Source organism: Quercus lobata, chromosome 6, assembly GCF_001633185.2.
Source record: "Quercus lobata isolate SW786 chromosome 6, ValleyOak3.0 Primary Assembly, whole genome shotgun sequence".
Classification (NCBI taxonomy): Eukaryota; Viridiplantae; Streptophyta; class Magnoliopsida; order Fagales; family Fagaceae; genus Quercus; species Quercus lobata.
In genome coordinates this window covers 18,904,284-18,918,994 of record NC_044909.1, presented here as the reverse complement: position 1 = coordinate 18,918,994, position 14,711 = coordinate 18,904,284, and the positions used below count along the sequence as shown (strand labels likewise).

Sequence of the window (14,711 nt, the reverse complement as noted above, 5' to 3'; positions counted from 1 at the left end):
AAGATGTTGAAACCCTTCCTTGAGATACACGTGGAAAAAAAGGAAAAGAAAAAGGAACAACGTTAAGTACACAGACAAGTGGAGAGGGAGTGGCAGATTTGGTGTTTTCTCTCTTACCCTACTCCTCATTTTCTCTCCTAAAATCACCCCAAATTGGGGAGATAAGATTTTGGTGGGTCTGGAGAGAAAATACCTAAGCCTAGCCAAAATCTCTCCAATTTTCCACCCCAACCAAACAACCCAAAAAACCCTTTTCTCTCCCCCATTTTCTATCCTCCCTGTTTTCACCCCAACCAAATGGACCCTAAGTCTATCCAAGAGTCTTTATCATCTATTCCAGGCTGGAGGAAAACATTCCATTAGAATGATACATGGGACATAGTTCCTCTTCCATCCAGAAAAAAAAAACTATTGTTGGTTATCACTGGATGTATACTGTGAAGAACTGCTGGACAGTTCTCTTGTGCATTTGAAGGCTCAATGTGTTCCTCCCATTCTTGAGTTTTTGAAATTTTAATTTTATTGCTTCCCTTTCTATGTTGTTAAATATATGTATGTCTCACAATTGATGATTATAGGTTTCTATATTAATATGAGCATTGTTTCTTTGCTGCAACTTATGGTCATGCACAACTTATGGTTTCTTTGCTGCAAGATATGCAAGAGAGTGATCAAAGAATGACGATGTTACAATTGAAAGACAAAATGAAAATAAAGCACAAGGAACTAGGTTGGTTTATGCCTTTAATTCATTGTCCACTGTTGAATATGAATAAGCTGGATATCATGTATAAGCAGGCCAAGGCAACCATAGATATCATGTATATGTTAGTATTACCAGTATACGATACTGCTGCTATTTGCTCATGGCTGATTTTTATTCAAAGACTTTGCCCATAACATACTTATTGATTACTTAGTGAAGTGGGAAAAAAAAAAAAAGATGAAATACTTATTGGTTTCATCTTTTGAAGATCTGTGCAAGAGTCAGATTTCCAGCTGGGTTGAAGTGTGGTTTGAATTATCTAAAAGGCAAAGGATTAAAGATCATCAGTAAGGTAATTTTTACTGCTACTATCTATCAGATTTGGCTCCAAAGAAATAATAGAATTAATAATAGTAGGATTCTCTTAGAGAGGACTGTACTGTCAAGAATATTAGGGATGTTGTAAGGTTTAGAATTAGTGGTAATGGTAACTGGTAAATTCAAAAACTCCCTGCAGAATAGGGTGTTAGGTGCTGTGTTGACGGTGGAGGATTCCTAGATCTATTCTTTGTTAGGCACTTAGGGATGAGGACGGCTCCTCTTGCACTATACCTATAAAAATATGCAGTAGCCAGCAGGTATGTGCGCAGCAACTAGATGGGCTTCTCGGAAAAGATTCTCTGCAATCTACATGATGGGCTGGTTTTATTGCTAATGCCTAACACTATGTTCCTTCTATAGTTTTAGGTATTAGTAACAATATTTTGAAAGATGTCTTATAAAGCAATGGTCAATGCTCCTAATATTTCTTTCAGGATTGTTTTGACTAATCATAACCAATACATGAAGCTCTCCTCCTTTTGTTTGAAATTCATGTCATTTTATTAATCCTTACATTGTATCTTTTTTCTTTCTTTCTTATTTTAATGCACTGCTTGAAGCCAATACCTTTCTGTCTATCATATGGTAATTTTATTGTATTACAAATTCCCTAGGTTCTGAACTGAAGCGAGAGGAAACAGAACAACTTGTCATAAAGCTTATATTAGATCGTATATTGGTAAGAATCTTCTCTTTTGATCTTATAATTTTTTTAAAAAAAATCTAGATAACTTTTCTTGGTGAACTGCTAAAAGCCATGCAAAAAGTTTTGTAAATTTTATTTGTTAATTACATTCAATGTGCTACATAATGTGGAAAATTACTATGTTCTGAAAAGAGGAAAAAAAAAAGTTTGAACAAAGTAGACCTACTAGTTGATTATGGCATTATGCTACATTCCTTTCTGCACAAATTGTGACATAACTGATAGGATTTTCAATAAGCGAAGGGAATTTCACATTTTTCTAATGAAAATAATTTTACATTAGATTTTGAAGTAGTAGTGACTAACCATTTTTTTTTTTTTTAAGTAAAAAAAGGGAGCTAACAGGTGAGCTCACTGCCCCAGGCCCACTTGAACCCTACTCATGAATGGCGTGGGACCATCCACGCAATTAATGGGGAGTGCCAATACTTGAACTTTCAACCTTGGACTCACAAGTTGAAGAGTTGGAGGGCTTCCTACCACTAAAGCACCTCCGCGGGTGGTGTCTAGCAAATTCATTAGTTTGCCCAACATGGCGAATTTTTATCATGCTAGATGTCAAAGTCTATAAATGTCACCCTAATAGCTCTGCATGTTTTAATTATTGAGCATAAACTATCGGGAATTTTAATGTTCATTTCATACTTCCAAATTTGTTCTATAAACAGAAAGCTAGCCACGACATGAAAAAAATAAAATAAAATAAAAATAAAAATAAAATTTCACTAACAGACACATATGAACCCACAAAGATGAGCAGAGAGTGTAACACACAAAAAGACCCTGCCTACTTTCTTAAGACACACTCATGTGAGCACAAATACACAGAAACATGCAAAAAGAAATGCGTTTCAATGATACCTGGGTTTGTGAGCTTTTGAGTTGAACCTTGGTTAGGTTGGGCTACTTCTATACTAAACAAGCTTACCTTCAGGCTTTAGCTCTGCTTATTAGAAGCAAGTCTAGCAGAGAGTCAAGCCAAGTGTTTGTGACAAGCTTGTGAGCGCTTTGCATTTTTAACCAGATTCTTCCTACCTTGGTCTTTTAAAAATCAAAGTGGTGTGGAATGCTCACTTGTAACTGGGCTTTTTTTGGTAATGCCGTCTAATTGGATGTCCATTGTAGAAAGACATTCTATTTTTCCAATCTATGATTTAATGTATTTTTGTAACTTATGTACTTGATTGTTATGATCCCCAGCTGTATATGTGTCGTGTATACTTGGGTGATACTTTTTTTTTATGATTTGAATAAAATTTACATTACTTACCCAAAAAAAAAATTGGGCTATTTTTGGTCAATAAAATACAGAATCGTTGTCCAGTTATCCATATCTAAAAGATCTGTAATGTGATAAAATCTGCCTTTAAAACCCTGTTCTTTCAGTTAACCAATTGAAACTTTGCCCTTATTTCAACTCTGCATTTATCAGTATTTTATATGGAACCAATGTATTCTTGATGTAGAAAGAAGAATTTCAGCATACAGCTTATGCCACAAATGCTTATGTAACATTGGGCCATTTGCCAAGCAAGTCTTACGCGGTAAGGGTTCTTCATTTTGAAAGAAAATGCTTGCTTATAAGCAGTTAAATTTCTGGAATTGATAGTCTATGAATTCTGTTACTTCAAACCCCTTTCATGTTATTTACAACAGTTATTTGCAGAAGGTAGACATATGTTCAACCAGGGTATTCTTGTTATAAACCTCACCTGTTAGTATCTTTTTCTTGTACCCCATGTGGTACTTCCACTCTCTCTTGATGTTTTTAAATCAGCAGGACTTACCTGAACTAATAGGATATTCCATGGCAGTAGGTTCCTTTTCTAATGGTTCAAATCATAAATCTTCTGATTGAGTTGTTATATTTTTCATTCTTGGATTGATTCTTCAATGTGTGAGAAACATACAGCTAGGTAGACTCTTGAAAATATAATAATTAGATCAGATTGCTCCCTGCCTGAGCTGTTTATGGACGTATTCCCTTAAAATGATACATCTTGAACATATATATACATTGCTGTTTCTCCTTAGATTCCTGAATGAGCTCAATTTAGATTCCTGAATGAGCTCAATTGGATGACTTCTGTTGTTTATTTTAACTTATTTCCTCTTTCAGTCCACCATTATCTAATTGTCCCATTAATATTTTTCAAAAAATAATTTTTTTATTTTTTTTTAGTAGGCCTAAATTTGGGCATTGCTTACTTTTTGTCAAATGCTTGTAGGAAAGAAAAATGTGAAACACGACATTTCTAGCGGAGAGAAGAATACGGCTAGTCTGAAATCAGCCAAATGCAGTCTTGCATCCTCTGTTTTGGAGTTCAAGCTTGATGGGCTACGGAAAGAAGTGTCGTTGATCCTTGGAAAAATATCCCCTCATTCTGTCTTGTCTACTTAACAAATCAGTATGATATTTAAAAAACTCTATATACTACTTTTGTGTTCGTGTATTATAATAAGTATTACTATTTCTTCAAAAAAAAAAATAGGAATGTTTATCCCACCTTGGCTGTGTGTGTTAGAGTTTATTACAAAAATTAGGCCCTTTTATAGTGATACTCTAGTTATGTAATATATTATAAGCAGCCAAATTCATTAGCACAGGCAAGTTCACTAGTCCAATTGGTTTTGAGTACTAATCCTTCAATGAGTTTGTTTCAATAATGTCTTGGTTTGTTGATCTTGTGGCTTGTGCATCTAATATGGTTCCGAAAGCCACAATAACATATTCATTTGAACTCAAGAAAAGGGGGGTGGGGTTCAAACGCATTGTGCGAAATGTAAATATGTAGTATCAGAAATATCATGTAAATGCAATTTTCACAATATTTTTGTTCAGAGATCTTTCAAAATTTGATCACCACCCTTGATTGTGAAAATTTAGTATAAATATGATGACTGATATGACACAAATGTGAAAATTAAGGTCTGGGGAAAATATTTGTGAATCTAAAGTTTTTGGATGAATGTGAATCTAAACTTTTAAAAATACAATTATGTTTGTGTATTAATAGGGAACCTTTAGCAATTTTGAATTCTCAAGCTTCGGAACTGAACTGTTCATTTCTTTTCTTCTACTGAAACCAATCATAACATATCAAATTATTCTTACAGTTGGAGAAAATCATTGGGAAATTGAAGACAGGAAGTATGGAAGTATAATTCTTGAACAAATTGTGAAGTACCGCGATTGTGTTCAGGGAAGTCTGAAATAGAGGCACCAAACGGCGGAAACCAAAAAAGGATCTCGTTCTTATTGGAAGCAGTGATGACGAAGCATGAGAGGAACAGTAATTTATAAATTGAAAGAGGATCGGTAATTTAGAAATTAAAGAGGCGATTTTTCATCATTATTAATATAATTCTTATTACCTATATATCAAAAAAAAAAGGACTATGAACACTCTCATATATGTTTATAACTTGAATATTTATTTGAGACAGTTAGGTGATCTTGATTGTTGTTAAAGTTGAGTTCCTTGGTGGAAATTAATTTAAATTTTAATTTAGAAAGGGAGTAGATGGGTGTCTGGTGTCGGGTTTGGCAAACTATATGAAAAAAAAAAAGAAAAAAAACTTTTGTTCATTTTCAAATGAAAAAACGCTGTTATATACTTTCCAGTTTTTAAAATAGATTTTCTAGAGCCATTGGAACTTTTTACTTTTTCTTTTTTGATTGTTTTCAGCCAATTGTGTGACAGGTCTAACGATCTAAAATATGGAGAAATAGCTTTATTTTATTTTATTATTTTGCAATTACGGGAAAATCATGACTTATAAGCTCAAAATTACAATGGGGTTTGAGGAATTTAAATCATGAATGTCTTCAATGAAAACTTCTAGAGGTGTTAGTTAAACTACAAGACTCTCAGTAACTCAAAGTAGTTGTTGCTTTTGCAAATATGTGAGAATAACTGAAATTCTTTAAATTATGAAGACAATTACATAAATATTAGTTTCTAATCAGTTTAAAAAATAGATTTATATTATTATGTTTTAATGTGATTACTCATAAGTTGATATATCTTGTTAAAGTTATTTAAAAGGGGCTTCAAGTTCTTAAATTAGTGAAAATATTTGGTCTAATGATGTATAATATTTGGTATTTATCGTTATGTATCCCTTTTTTTTTTCCCAAAATTAATAATTCTCACTACAATTTTTAATAGTAAAATGTATTGCTACGTAGATACGTCATTATGCAACATTTGTTTAACCTCATTGAGGGCAAAATTGTAGTTGCACATCTCGATGGTAAAATTTTCATTTTGATTGTCAAATATCCTAAAATTCACATAAAATAAATTTAGAAGTACATAATAATAAAAACTGTGTCAATGTGCTTCATTCGAACCATTAGATTAAAAGTTACAGACAAATCAAGTTTAAACGATTAACATGCATCCCTATGATTAGGAATAGGCACATGCAATTATGGTTAATTGAACATGATTAGGGTTGTACAAGAATCCATCCGGACTGACAAGCCGAATCAGATTCATACCCATCGAATTGCACAACGGGGTTTCCAATGATGAACAGGGCGGTGGTCAATGGCATTTTTGAGTTTTCGATGTTAGTCAGTATGGTTGTTGATGATGGATTTAGGATTGCAGAAATACCGAATTGATCGACATGTATGTATAAACATGCGCATGTATGCACACCAAATTTTCAAGAACTTTCTTTCTCTCTCTCTCTCTCTCTTCCCCAAATCCCCAAAACTCACCTACCACTATTTCCTCCGTTGATCTGTCAATTTTTGCCATTTCTTTGACCTAGATCTCAAATCTTCAGTCCAGTTCAAAATTTCCTCAATCTACCGTTGTTGAAGGTTAGTTCCAGTCATATCTTTGAGCTCGGTTGGTTTAATTTGTCATGAGTTTTGATCTATAGGAGATTTTATTATTTTTCTTTTTGAATCATTGTGAGATTTTGTGGGTTTGTGGTGAGAATTCTGAATCTCTCTCTCATGTTACAGTACTCGGTGGCAATTGAACACCGCGTCGATGGAAATTGCCATCAATGTTACTAGAAAACTCATCCAATGGCATTTTCAAGAGGTCAACAACTCCAATATGGCCTGAAAACCCCTCCCAAAATAGACCACACTAACTAATTAACACCATTGTGATTGGTTATTTAAAGAATTAATTATGTGTCATTATCACATTGGTCCATGCCTAGGAAAAGGGTGGTACTATTGCACATGGGATAATGTGATTTTAGTAGATAACTAATTTTAATTCTGAATTTTAATTAAATGCCTTAACATGTAAATGTTTAATTAAAATAAATTATTTTCTAAATATCCATTATCCCTAATTGATCCCAATTGGCTAAATTTAATTCAAAATTTGGATGAAATTCAAAAACTTATAAGAAAATCATTAAAAACGTAGAAAATTGCAACAATTTTTAGGTTCACATTACAGGACAATTTTAGTATAGTAAACATTGGAATTTGGATTTGAGTCAAAATTGTTGCATTTTTAATTATCTTTCAAATGGCCCTTGTTTAAACTTAATCTGATTTTTCTTTTTTCTTTTTTATAGCAAAAACTTATGACCAAAATATCGACAATTGTTCAAACATGAAAATTTAGTAGTGTAATTCAATTTTTCTGACTTGTTTTATAAGTTTTTTGAATTAAAAATTCGCATTTATCATCTTCAAGAGTCTCAGTCATCCAAATATAATCACAAGGCCTTTATCTCCCTCTATATATAAAAGGAGATTCACAGTTTAAAGCATGGTTGTCAAAATCCTGATCTGGATCCTACGATCCTACGATTTTACGACCCTACTTGTCCAAAACGATCTGAATCTTATAAGAATCTTTGCAATCGTTCAAGATCGGTAGGATCGTACGATTCTGACAATCCCAAATGATCCTAGTTTTTTGTAATTTTCTTGAACTTGATAGAAGGTTCAGTTGGACCCAAATGAAAAAATAACATCTTAATAGACCAAGTTTTGCTATTCTAATATAGAGAGATAGAGTGTCAATTGGATCCAAATAAAAAATAACATCTTAATAGAGTGTCACATTTTGAGATTTTTGGTCTCTTTAAATAATGCTTACAAATGGATGTATGATAATTACATCAAATGGATGCAAATTTTTTGGTTTTTTTTATTTATTTATGAATGAATGTTTATTTTATGTGATTATTTAACATACTAATGTGTATTTTTTGTTTTTAAATAATGTAGGATCTTACGATCCACGATTCAATCCTACGATTTATGATCCCACCTACCTCCCACGATAGGATCCCAATTTTGACAACCTTAGTTCAAAGTACCTCATTCCACTAGAGCTCTAGAAGAAGAAATTGAGCATAATCACCATGCAACTGGTGTTCCTTCATTCGGTATGCAATCAAAATTTTCATTTTTTCCTCTTTAGAATTCTAGAGAGCTTTCTTCCCTTTTTATGCAGGTGTTATTTTGTTAATTGAATGTATGATACATTTTGTTTGTTTGGTAGTTTAATAAACATGTTTTGTCATGATGGTATAGTGTGATTTGAGATTGAAACATGTCTAATTTATTGTTTCTAAAAATAAATTGCATCAAGCTCTTTTCACATGTTAATCTTCTGAAATTCTTGATGCACATGATTACATGAAGTTGATGAAGAAATTCATATGAAATCTCATGCTTTTCTTATAATTACACATGTTCATATGATGTTCTTGAGATGCTCATGTTTTAATTTTGTTATTGATTCAAATGATTACATTAAGATGAAGAGATATATCATATTAAAATTCATGATTTTCTTAGAATTGCACAATATGCTCATATAATGTACAGCTCCAGGAATTTTTCCGAGGGTATTCCTTAAAAATCATAAATTACACAATCTAATAAAAAGAGAAATTCATATATTGACAACAACAACAATAAAAAAACACGCAAATACATAAAGTTTACAATTTTCTTCTACTAGTTTTCATATTTTGAAATCGTTGTATGATAATCTCATTATCAATGCTACAAGCTACATCTCTTTCAATGTACACAAGCAAACAATCACTCATCCACTGATCTCCCATTCAATTGCGCAGTTTATTCTTTATATATTTCATTGTTGAAAAACTTCAGAAAGGGTCGAAACTAACTTTATAAGCAAATAGACTAATGGATAAGTGTCATACTTCCCTATCTTCACTAACTTTTCAGCAAGTTCACCAACTCCTTGAAGCTCTAAAAACAAGTCATTGTTGCGCATATCAAAAATGTAATTTTGAAATTGAGGGCCAAGTGCCAGGATATCTGTACCAGGAAAATCAGATGGATAGAACTTTGCTAAATGTATCAACTTTTCCTTATCAAAAGCCTCAAACGAATTACTTGGATTCAAGCAAGCCATACAAAGTAGCAACTCAATATTCACCTCTAAAAAACGATTGTTAAGCTCTTGAAGTTGCAAATCTATGACTGTGTAGAATAGGTCAACATGATAATGATGTAAATTTGTATTTTGTTTGGTGTTGTGTCGCGGCCTTCCACTAACTACAAATATTTCATCTTATTCAAGATAGGAATGTCATGTGTGGTACAAAATGAAGACACTTCAATCAATAAAGATTTCTATTCATTATCTCTCATCACTTGCAATTGTTGCTTAGACACTTTAACAAGATCCATAACATTTACTATATCTTGATTTTTTTTTTTGGTAATGCTATTGACAACTCATTTGTGATCCCTAAAATGTTTTTCATCAAGTGTAGAGCAAAGACAAATTCAAAAGATAGAATTGACCTCATAATAGATCGAGCTTCAACTTTTTGGTCGGAGATGTCATCTTCTTCAATAATCTCAAGTACATCAACAACAACAAAGAACATCAAAAACAAGTTGAGAATAGTCTCATAATATGATCCCTAACGTGTATCACTAGGATGTTTAAGATTTTTCTTTTGATTCAAACCTTGCCCATTTCTACGTACACCCTTCTCTAATTCTTCTTTAATTTTGGCAAATTATGCAACTAGAAGAGCATCTCGTCTCTTACAAGAGCCTCCAACAATAGTTACTAAATTACTAATCACATAAAAAATTCAGCAATGTTAATGTGATTTTTAGCAACGAAAATAAGAGTCAATTTAAGTTAATGAGCAAAACAATGGACATAAAATGTTGACATATTCTCTTTCAAAATTAAAGTTTTGAGATCATTGATATCACCTTGCATATTACTTGCGCCATCATAACCTTGCTCATGTAGTCTCGATAAACTCAAATTATGTTCACAAAGTAAAGATTCAACTGCATATTTGAGTGATAAAGCAGTGGTACTTGCTACATGTACAATATCAAGGAATCACTTTATAATAATTCATTTTTTGTTCACATAATGAAGAACGAGGGCCATTTTCTCTTTCACTAAGATATCATGCGACTCATCAACTAATATTGAAAAGAACCCATTGTCAAGATCCTTGATAATGGGTTTGGATGTTTCTCGTGCAACTGCATTTATAATGTCTTTTTGAATTTCATGGTGGGTAAGCTTGCAATTTTTCAGAGCTTTTTGCAACACTTCATTGATAGATTCATTGTGATTTGCCAAAAATTATAGAAGCTCAAGGAAATTTCCTTTATCACTTGAATCTTGAGATTCATCGTGACCACGAAAAGCTAACCCCTGGCATAAAAGGAATCTTATGCAATCAACTATTGCATTTAATTGAACCCGATATTCAATTTATCTTGATTTGATTGCTTAACGAAAACACTTTGAATGTGTTGCTTTTCCTTCATTAGATCTTCACTCTTCTTGATAGCTTGGTTATGAGCACTATCAACTCTTCTAACATGAGATAATAACTTCTATTTTTGATTCCAATGTTTGAATCCCTTCGTTACAAAAGTCTCTCCTCCTTCTTGCTTGACAACATCTTTCCCAAATAGGTAGCAATATAAACAAAATACTGTATCCTTGTCTATACTATATTCCAACCAGTTTCTATTTACATACCAATCGAAATTAAATTGACAAGGCTTTCCAAAAAAATTTGTTGGAGAGAATTTATGGAGAAAAGATTGACAAGGGCCTTGTTGTAAATAAAATCTTCTTATTTCATCATGATTATTAAAATGATAAGATGATATCTTTTCTCGTAGCCCAAAATCTGAACAAAGATTTTCCAAGTTAAAGTTAACACGAATTTGCTTAGAAGATGAAGATGAAGATGAATCTTGCACCGGAAATGAATCTTGGGTACGTCGTTTTCTTATCTAATATTTGTCCATAATTCTAGCAAAAGAATAAACAATAAACTATAAGTTCATTGGAAATATTAATAAAATTATTAAATATTGTTGTTTAGTTATTTCATTATTTTTCTTTACTGACTACTAGTAGTCTAGCACACACCCCACTATGCATCATCCACCCGGCTCAATCCACTGTCTAACATAATTTAATTGTTTTTCTTTTAAAATGTCTTGTTCAGATACTTTTAATTCCTTTACTACCTGTCCACTTCACCAATCCAAATATCCAACCCTACGGCCCCATGGCTGATGGCCCCCATCAACCCCCCACTTAAGAGACAATAGCTAATCAACAATATTACATACTCTTATACAGTTACACAAAACATTAAAAAAAATATAAAACATTCACAATACACAAAACGACAAACTCACAAACCGATAAAATCAAAATGTCAAATAAAGGCAATTAGACATTAGGCAAAGCTATTCAATTCCAAAGACTAAGAGAATCTCATTTTTCAGTTCAAAGAGAAATAGAAAGAGCTCCGCTCTCACTCTCAAAGCACAGCAGAGATGAGATAGAGAAAAAGAGAGACAATTGAAATACCTTGAGGGGCAGCGCCGTGGCAGCAAGTTGAGGCCAAGGCAATCTTCGATCTCGCTGTCGTCGATGTGTGCTGGGACCAAGGGCGGGGTCTTGTTGAGTTACTGTTGCTAAGTCTGAAGTGGAGCCGTGGAGGCGCTACTCGCTAAGACGCTGACTATTGAAGGCTGAGGATAAGGTTTTATTTTCCCTTTAGGTTAGGATCTCAATGGTTTAAGATTTGATCAATTGGTGGATTAGGTATTTAGTTTATAAAAATTTAATTATTATTATTTTTGTTGATTTAAAAATCTATTTGAGTAGTGAGTGAGGATTGATCTTGGGCTTTTTTCCCTGGGGTCTATAGTCTATTGGGCATTTGGGCTTGCTATATTATATATATATATATATATATATATATATTTTTAGATTTTAGTTCAATTTTATTTTGGGCTTTTTCTTTTTGTTTGAAAGGCCCCATTATATTGTTAAGGAGAAAAATTATGGAGCAAAGTTTAATTTTATTGGTATTAAAAAAAAAAAAAAAAACCTGAGGGAGTTCACAAAATTTTTTTTTTTTGAATCGCAAACAAATATAAAATTTTAAATTATTATATATAAATTTTTTTTTTCCAGGTCAGGGTGGTCCTATGACCACCCTGGCCTTAACGTGCCGCCGCTTCTGTTCTTGAGATTCTAATGCAAATGTAATGAATTCTATTTTTAATCATATAGTAATCATGTTCAAATGTTTTCTTTGATCCACAACATGCAATGTGACATATTGATTGTTTGAGTGATGTGACACGATGTTGGCCATTGTTGTCTAAAAGATCAAATTTTTAGGTGAATTGGGTGCTTAACACATTTCCCACCTTGTAAGTTAACTTCCAAAATTAGATTAAGGATTCATAAACTAGGTTTATCTAATGTAATTTTACATTTTTTAGAATGTAACTAGGATCCAAGGCCTTGTAAGACTAATTAATAGATCCAAGACCAAGCGCTGGAGTCTTCCTCCTAAAGGAACATACAAGATCAATACAGATGCAGCAGTCTTCAACAACAAGGGCTGCTGTGGTTTCGGGGTGGTTATTAGAAATGACCAAGGGGAGATGATGGGAGCTTTGTGCAAGAAAGTTGAATTTCCGTTGGGGGCTATTGAAGCAGAAGCAAAAGCTACGGAAGCGGGTATTTATTTAGCTTGGGACCTTGGACTGAAAGATATTGTGGTGGAAGGAGACTCCCAACAAGTTATACAAGCTCTAAATGGATGCAAGCCTCCTGCTCTGCCCATTTTGAAGATTGTCGAAGGTCTGAAATGTTTTCTGCTGCAGTTCAACTCTTGGAAGGCTGTGCATACTAGAAGAAACACTAACGAAGTGGCGCACTTGCTAGCTAGGAATGCAATGAATGTGAAAGATAGTGAAATATGGGTAGAGGATACTCCTCCCTTAATAGAACATCAGATTCTGTTTGATGTAAGTTCCTTAGACAGTTGTCTGTAGTAATGAAATTCTGTTATATGTTTCCAATCAAAAAAAAAAAAAAAAATATATATATATGTTAAATATTAGCAACGCGTTGTGTTATACCATGTTGAATATGCTAGAGTGGATGTGAAAGGGGAAGCATAGCAGAGGAACATCGAGAACACGAGGGTTACGTGGTTCAGCCTTGACGGCTTACATCCACGGAGGAATCCCTTAAGGGCTACATCTTTATTATGTATAAGAGTGTAGTACAATAACCTGTATTATAATGAACCCTAACATGAGTATATATAGGCGACTAAACCCTAGACTACTAGTACAAGCAAGACTGGGTTTGAGCCTATTATATTGAGCTAATATATGTTTAATATATATCTCTAACACCCTCCCTCAAACTCAAGGTGGAAGCTCGATGAAGGCTTGAGGTTGGATAAATATGAGAAGATCACTTGGAAATGCCTTTAAGAATGCCTTTAAAGAAACCACAATGAAGAATATGCCAAATATCCAATTTCGGAGCTTCAAATGAAGAAACGGAGGCCAAAATCGGAATTTATGCAAAAAACTGAGCAAGATAGGCCCTTTTGGAAATTTTGACTTTTGGTCAAAAGTCAACGCAAAAAGTCAAAGTCAACTGGTCCAGAGTCAAAGTCAACAGTCAAAGTGCTCACGGGTCAGATCCGGGTGGTCCGGGTCGGGTTGGTCTGGTCAACGGTTAGCTAGGTGACGTGGTGCTGACGAGACGACACTGTTGACGTGTCTGATGACATGTCGCTGACGTGGATTAGGGCTGATGTGGAGGTGCTGACATGGCTGCTGACGTGGAATGATGACGTCATCCGGTGACGTCAGATGACAACAGCGGAAGTCTTCGGCGTGTGGGTGTTCCACCAGTGCGTGAAGGAGAAGCCAGAAACTAGGAAGGCGCGTGAAGGCGCGTGTGAGCTCGGTTGAGGCCCAGAATTTCAGGTTCTCTAGATCGGTGGACGAGGAGGCCTTCATGGCAGTGCGTGTACCAAGAACACTATCCAGAAGTCAGAATCTGAGGCAACGCGTGGATGATTTTCCGAAGACAATTGAGGCGTGTGGAGGCACGTGGTAGGGCTTCGGGTGACCGAATTTCTAGGTTTTCCTCACGGGAGGCCGAGGAGCATGTCTGTGGTGTCGGTTTCGATAGGCGAAGGCTTGATGTGCACAGATCTGAAAAGTTAAGTCACAGTTTTGCTTGAGTTTGTGGATCTTGGACACAGCAGTGAGCCGTGGCGGCTGCGAGATGCCGTGGAGTCTAGATCCAGCAGCAAGCATATGTGACTTCTGATGGTGATGTGCACGTGAGAATCTTCTTTGTTGTGTAGAGATGTTTGTTTGATGTCAAGAACGAAGTTTGGCTCTGATACCATATTAAATATTAGCAACGCGATGTGTTATACCATGTTAAATATTGGCGGAGGCCACTGATGGGTTGGTTACTCTAATTGGACTAGGGGAATCCTTTCATTCCAACCCAACTGTCATTGGAGGTCTCCTAGGTTTAGGACCAAGTTTCCATCTACTCACCAGCATCCAAGGCCCATAGCCGTCATCTTCCCCATAGGATGATT

General features: G+C 34.4%; 1 protein-coding gene across 1 annotated transcript; it reads left to right on the top strand.

The window, feature by feature from the left end:
• LOC115949938 lies at positions 1–13,125 on the top strand. The gene is made up of 4 exons (XM_031067196.1): positions 1–730; positions 1,702–1,766; positions 3,260–3,343; positions 12,568–13,125. The coding sequence occupies exons 1-4, from the start codon at positions 637–639 to the stop codon at positions 13,123–13,125; spliced, it is 801 nt and encodes a 266-aa protein (XP_030923056.1). The 5' UTR covers positions 1–636.
• Positions 13,126–14,711: the final 1,586 nt, after the last annotated feature.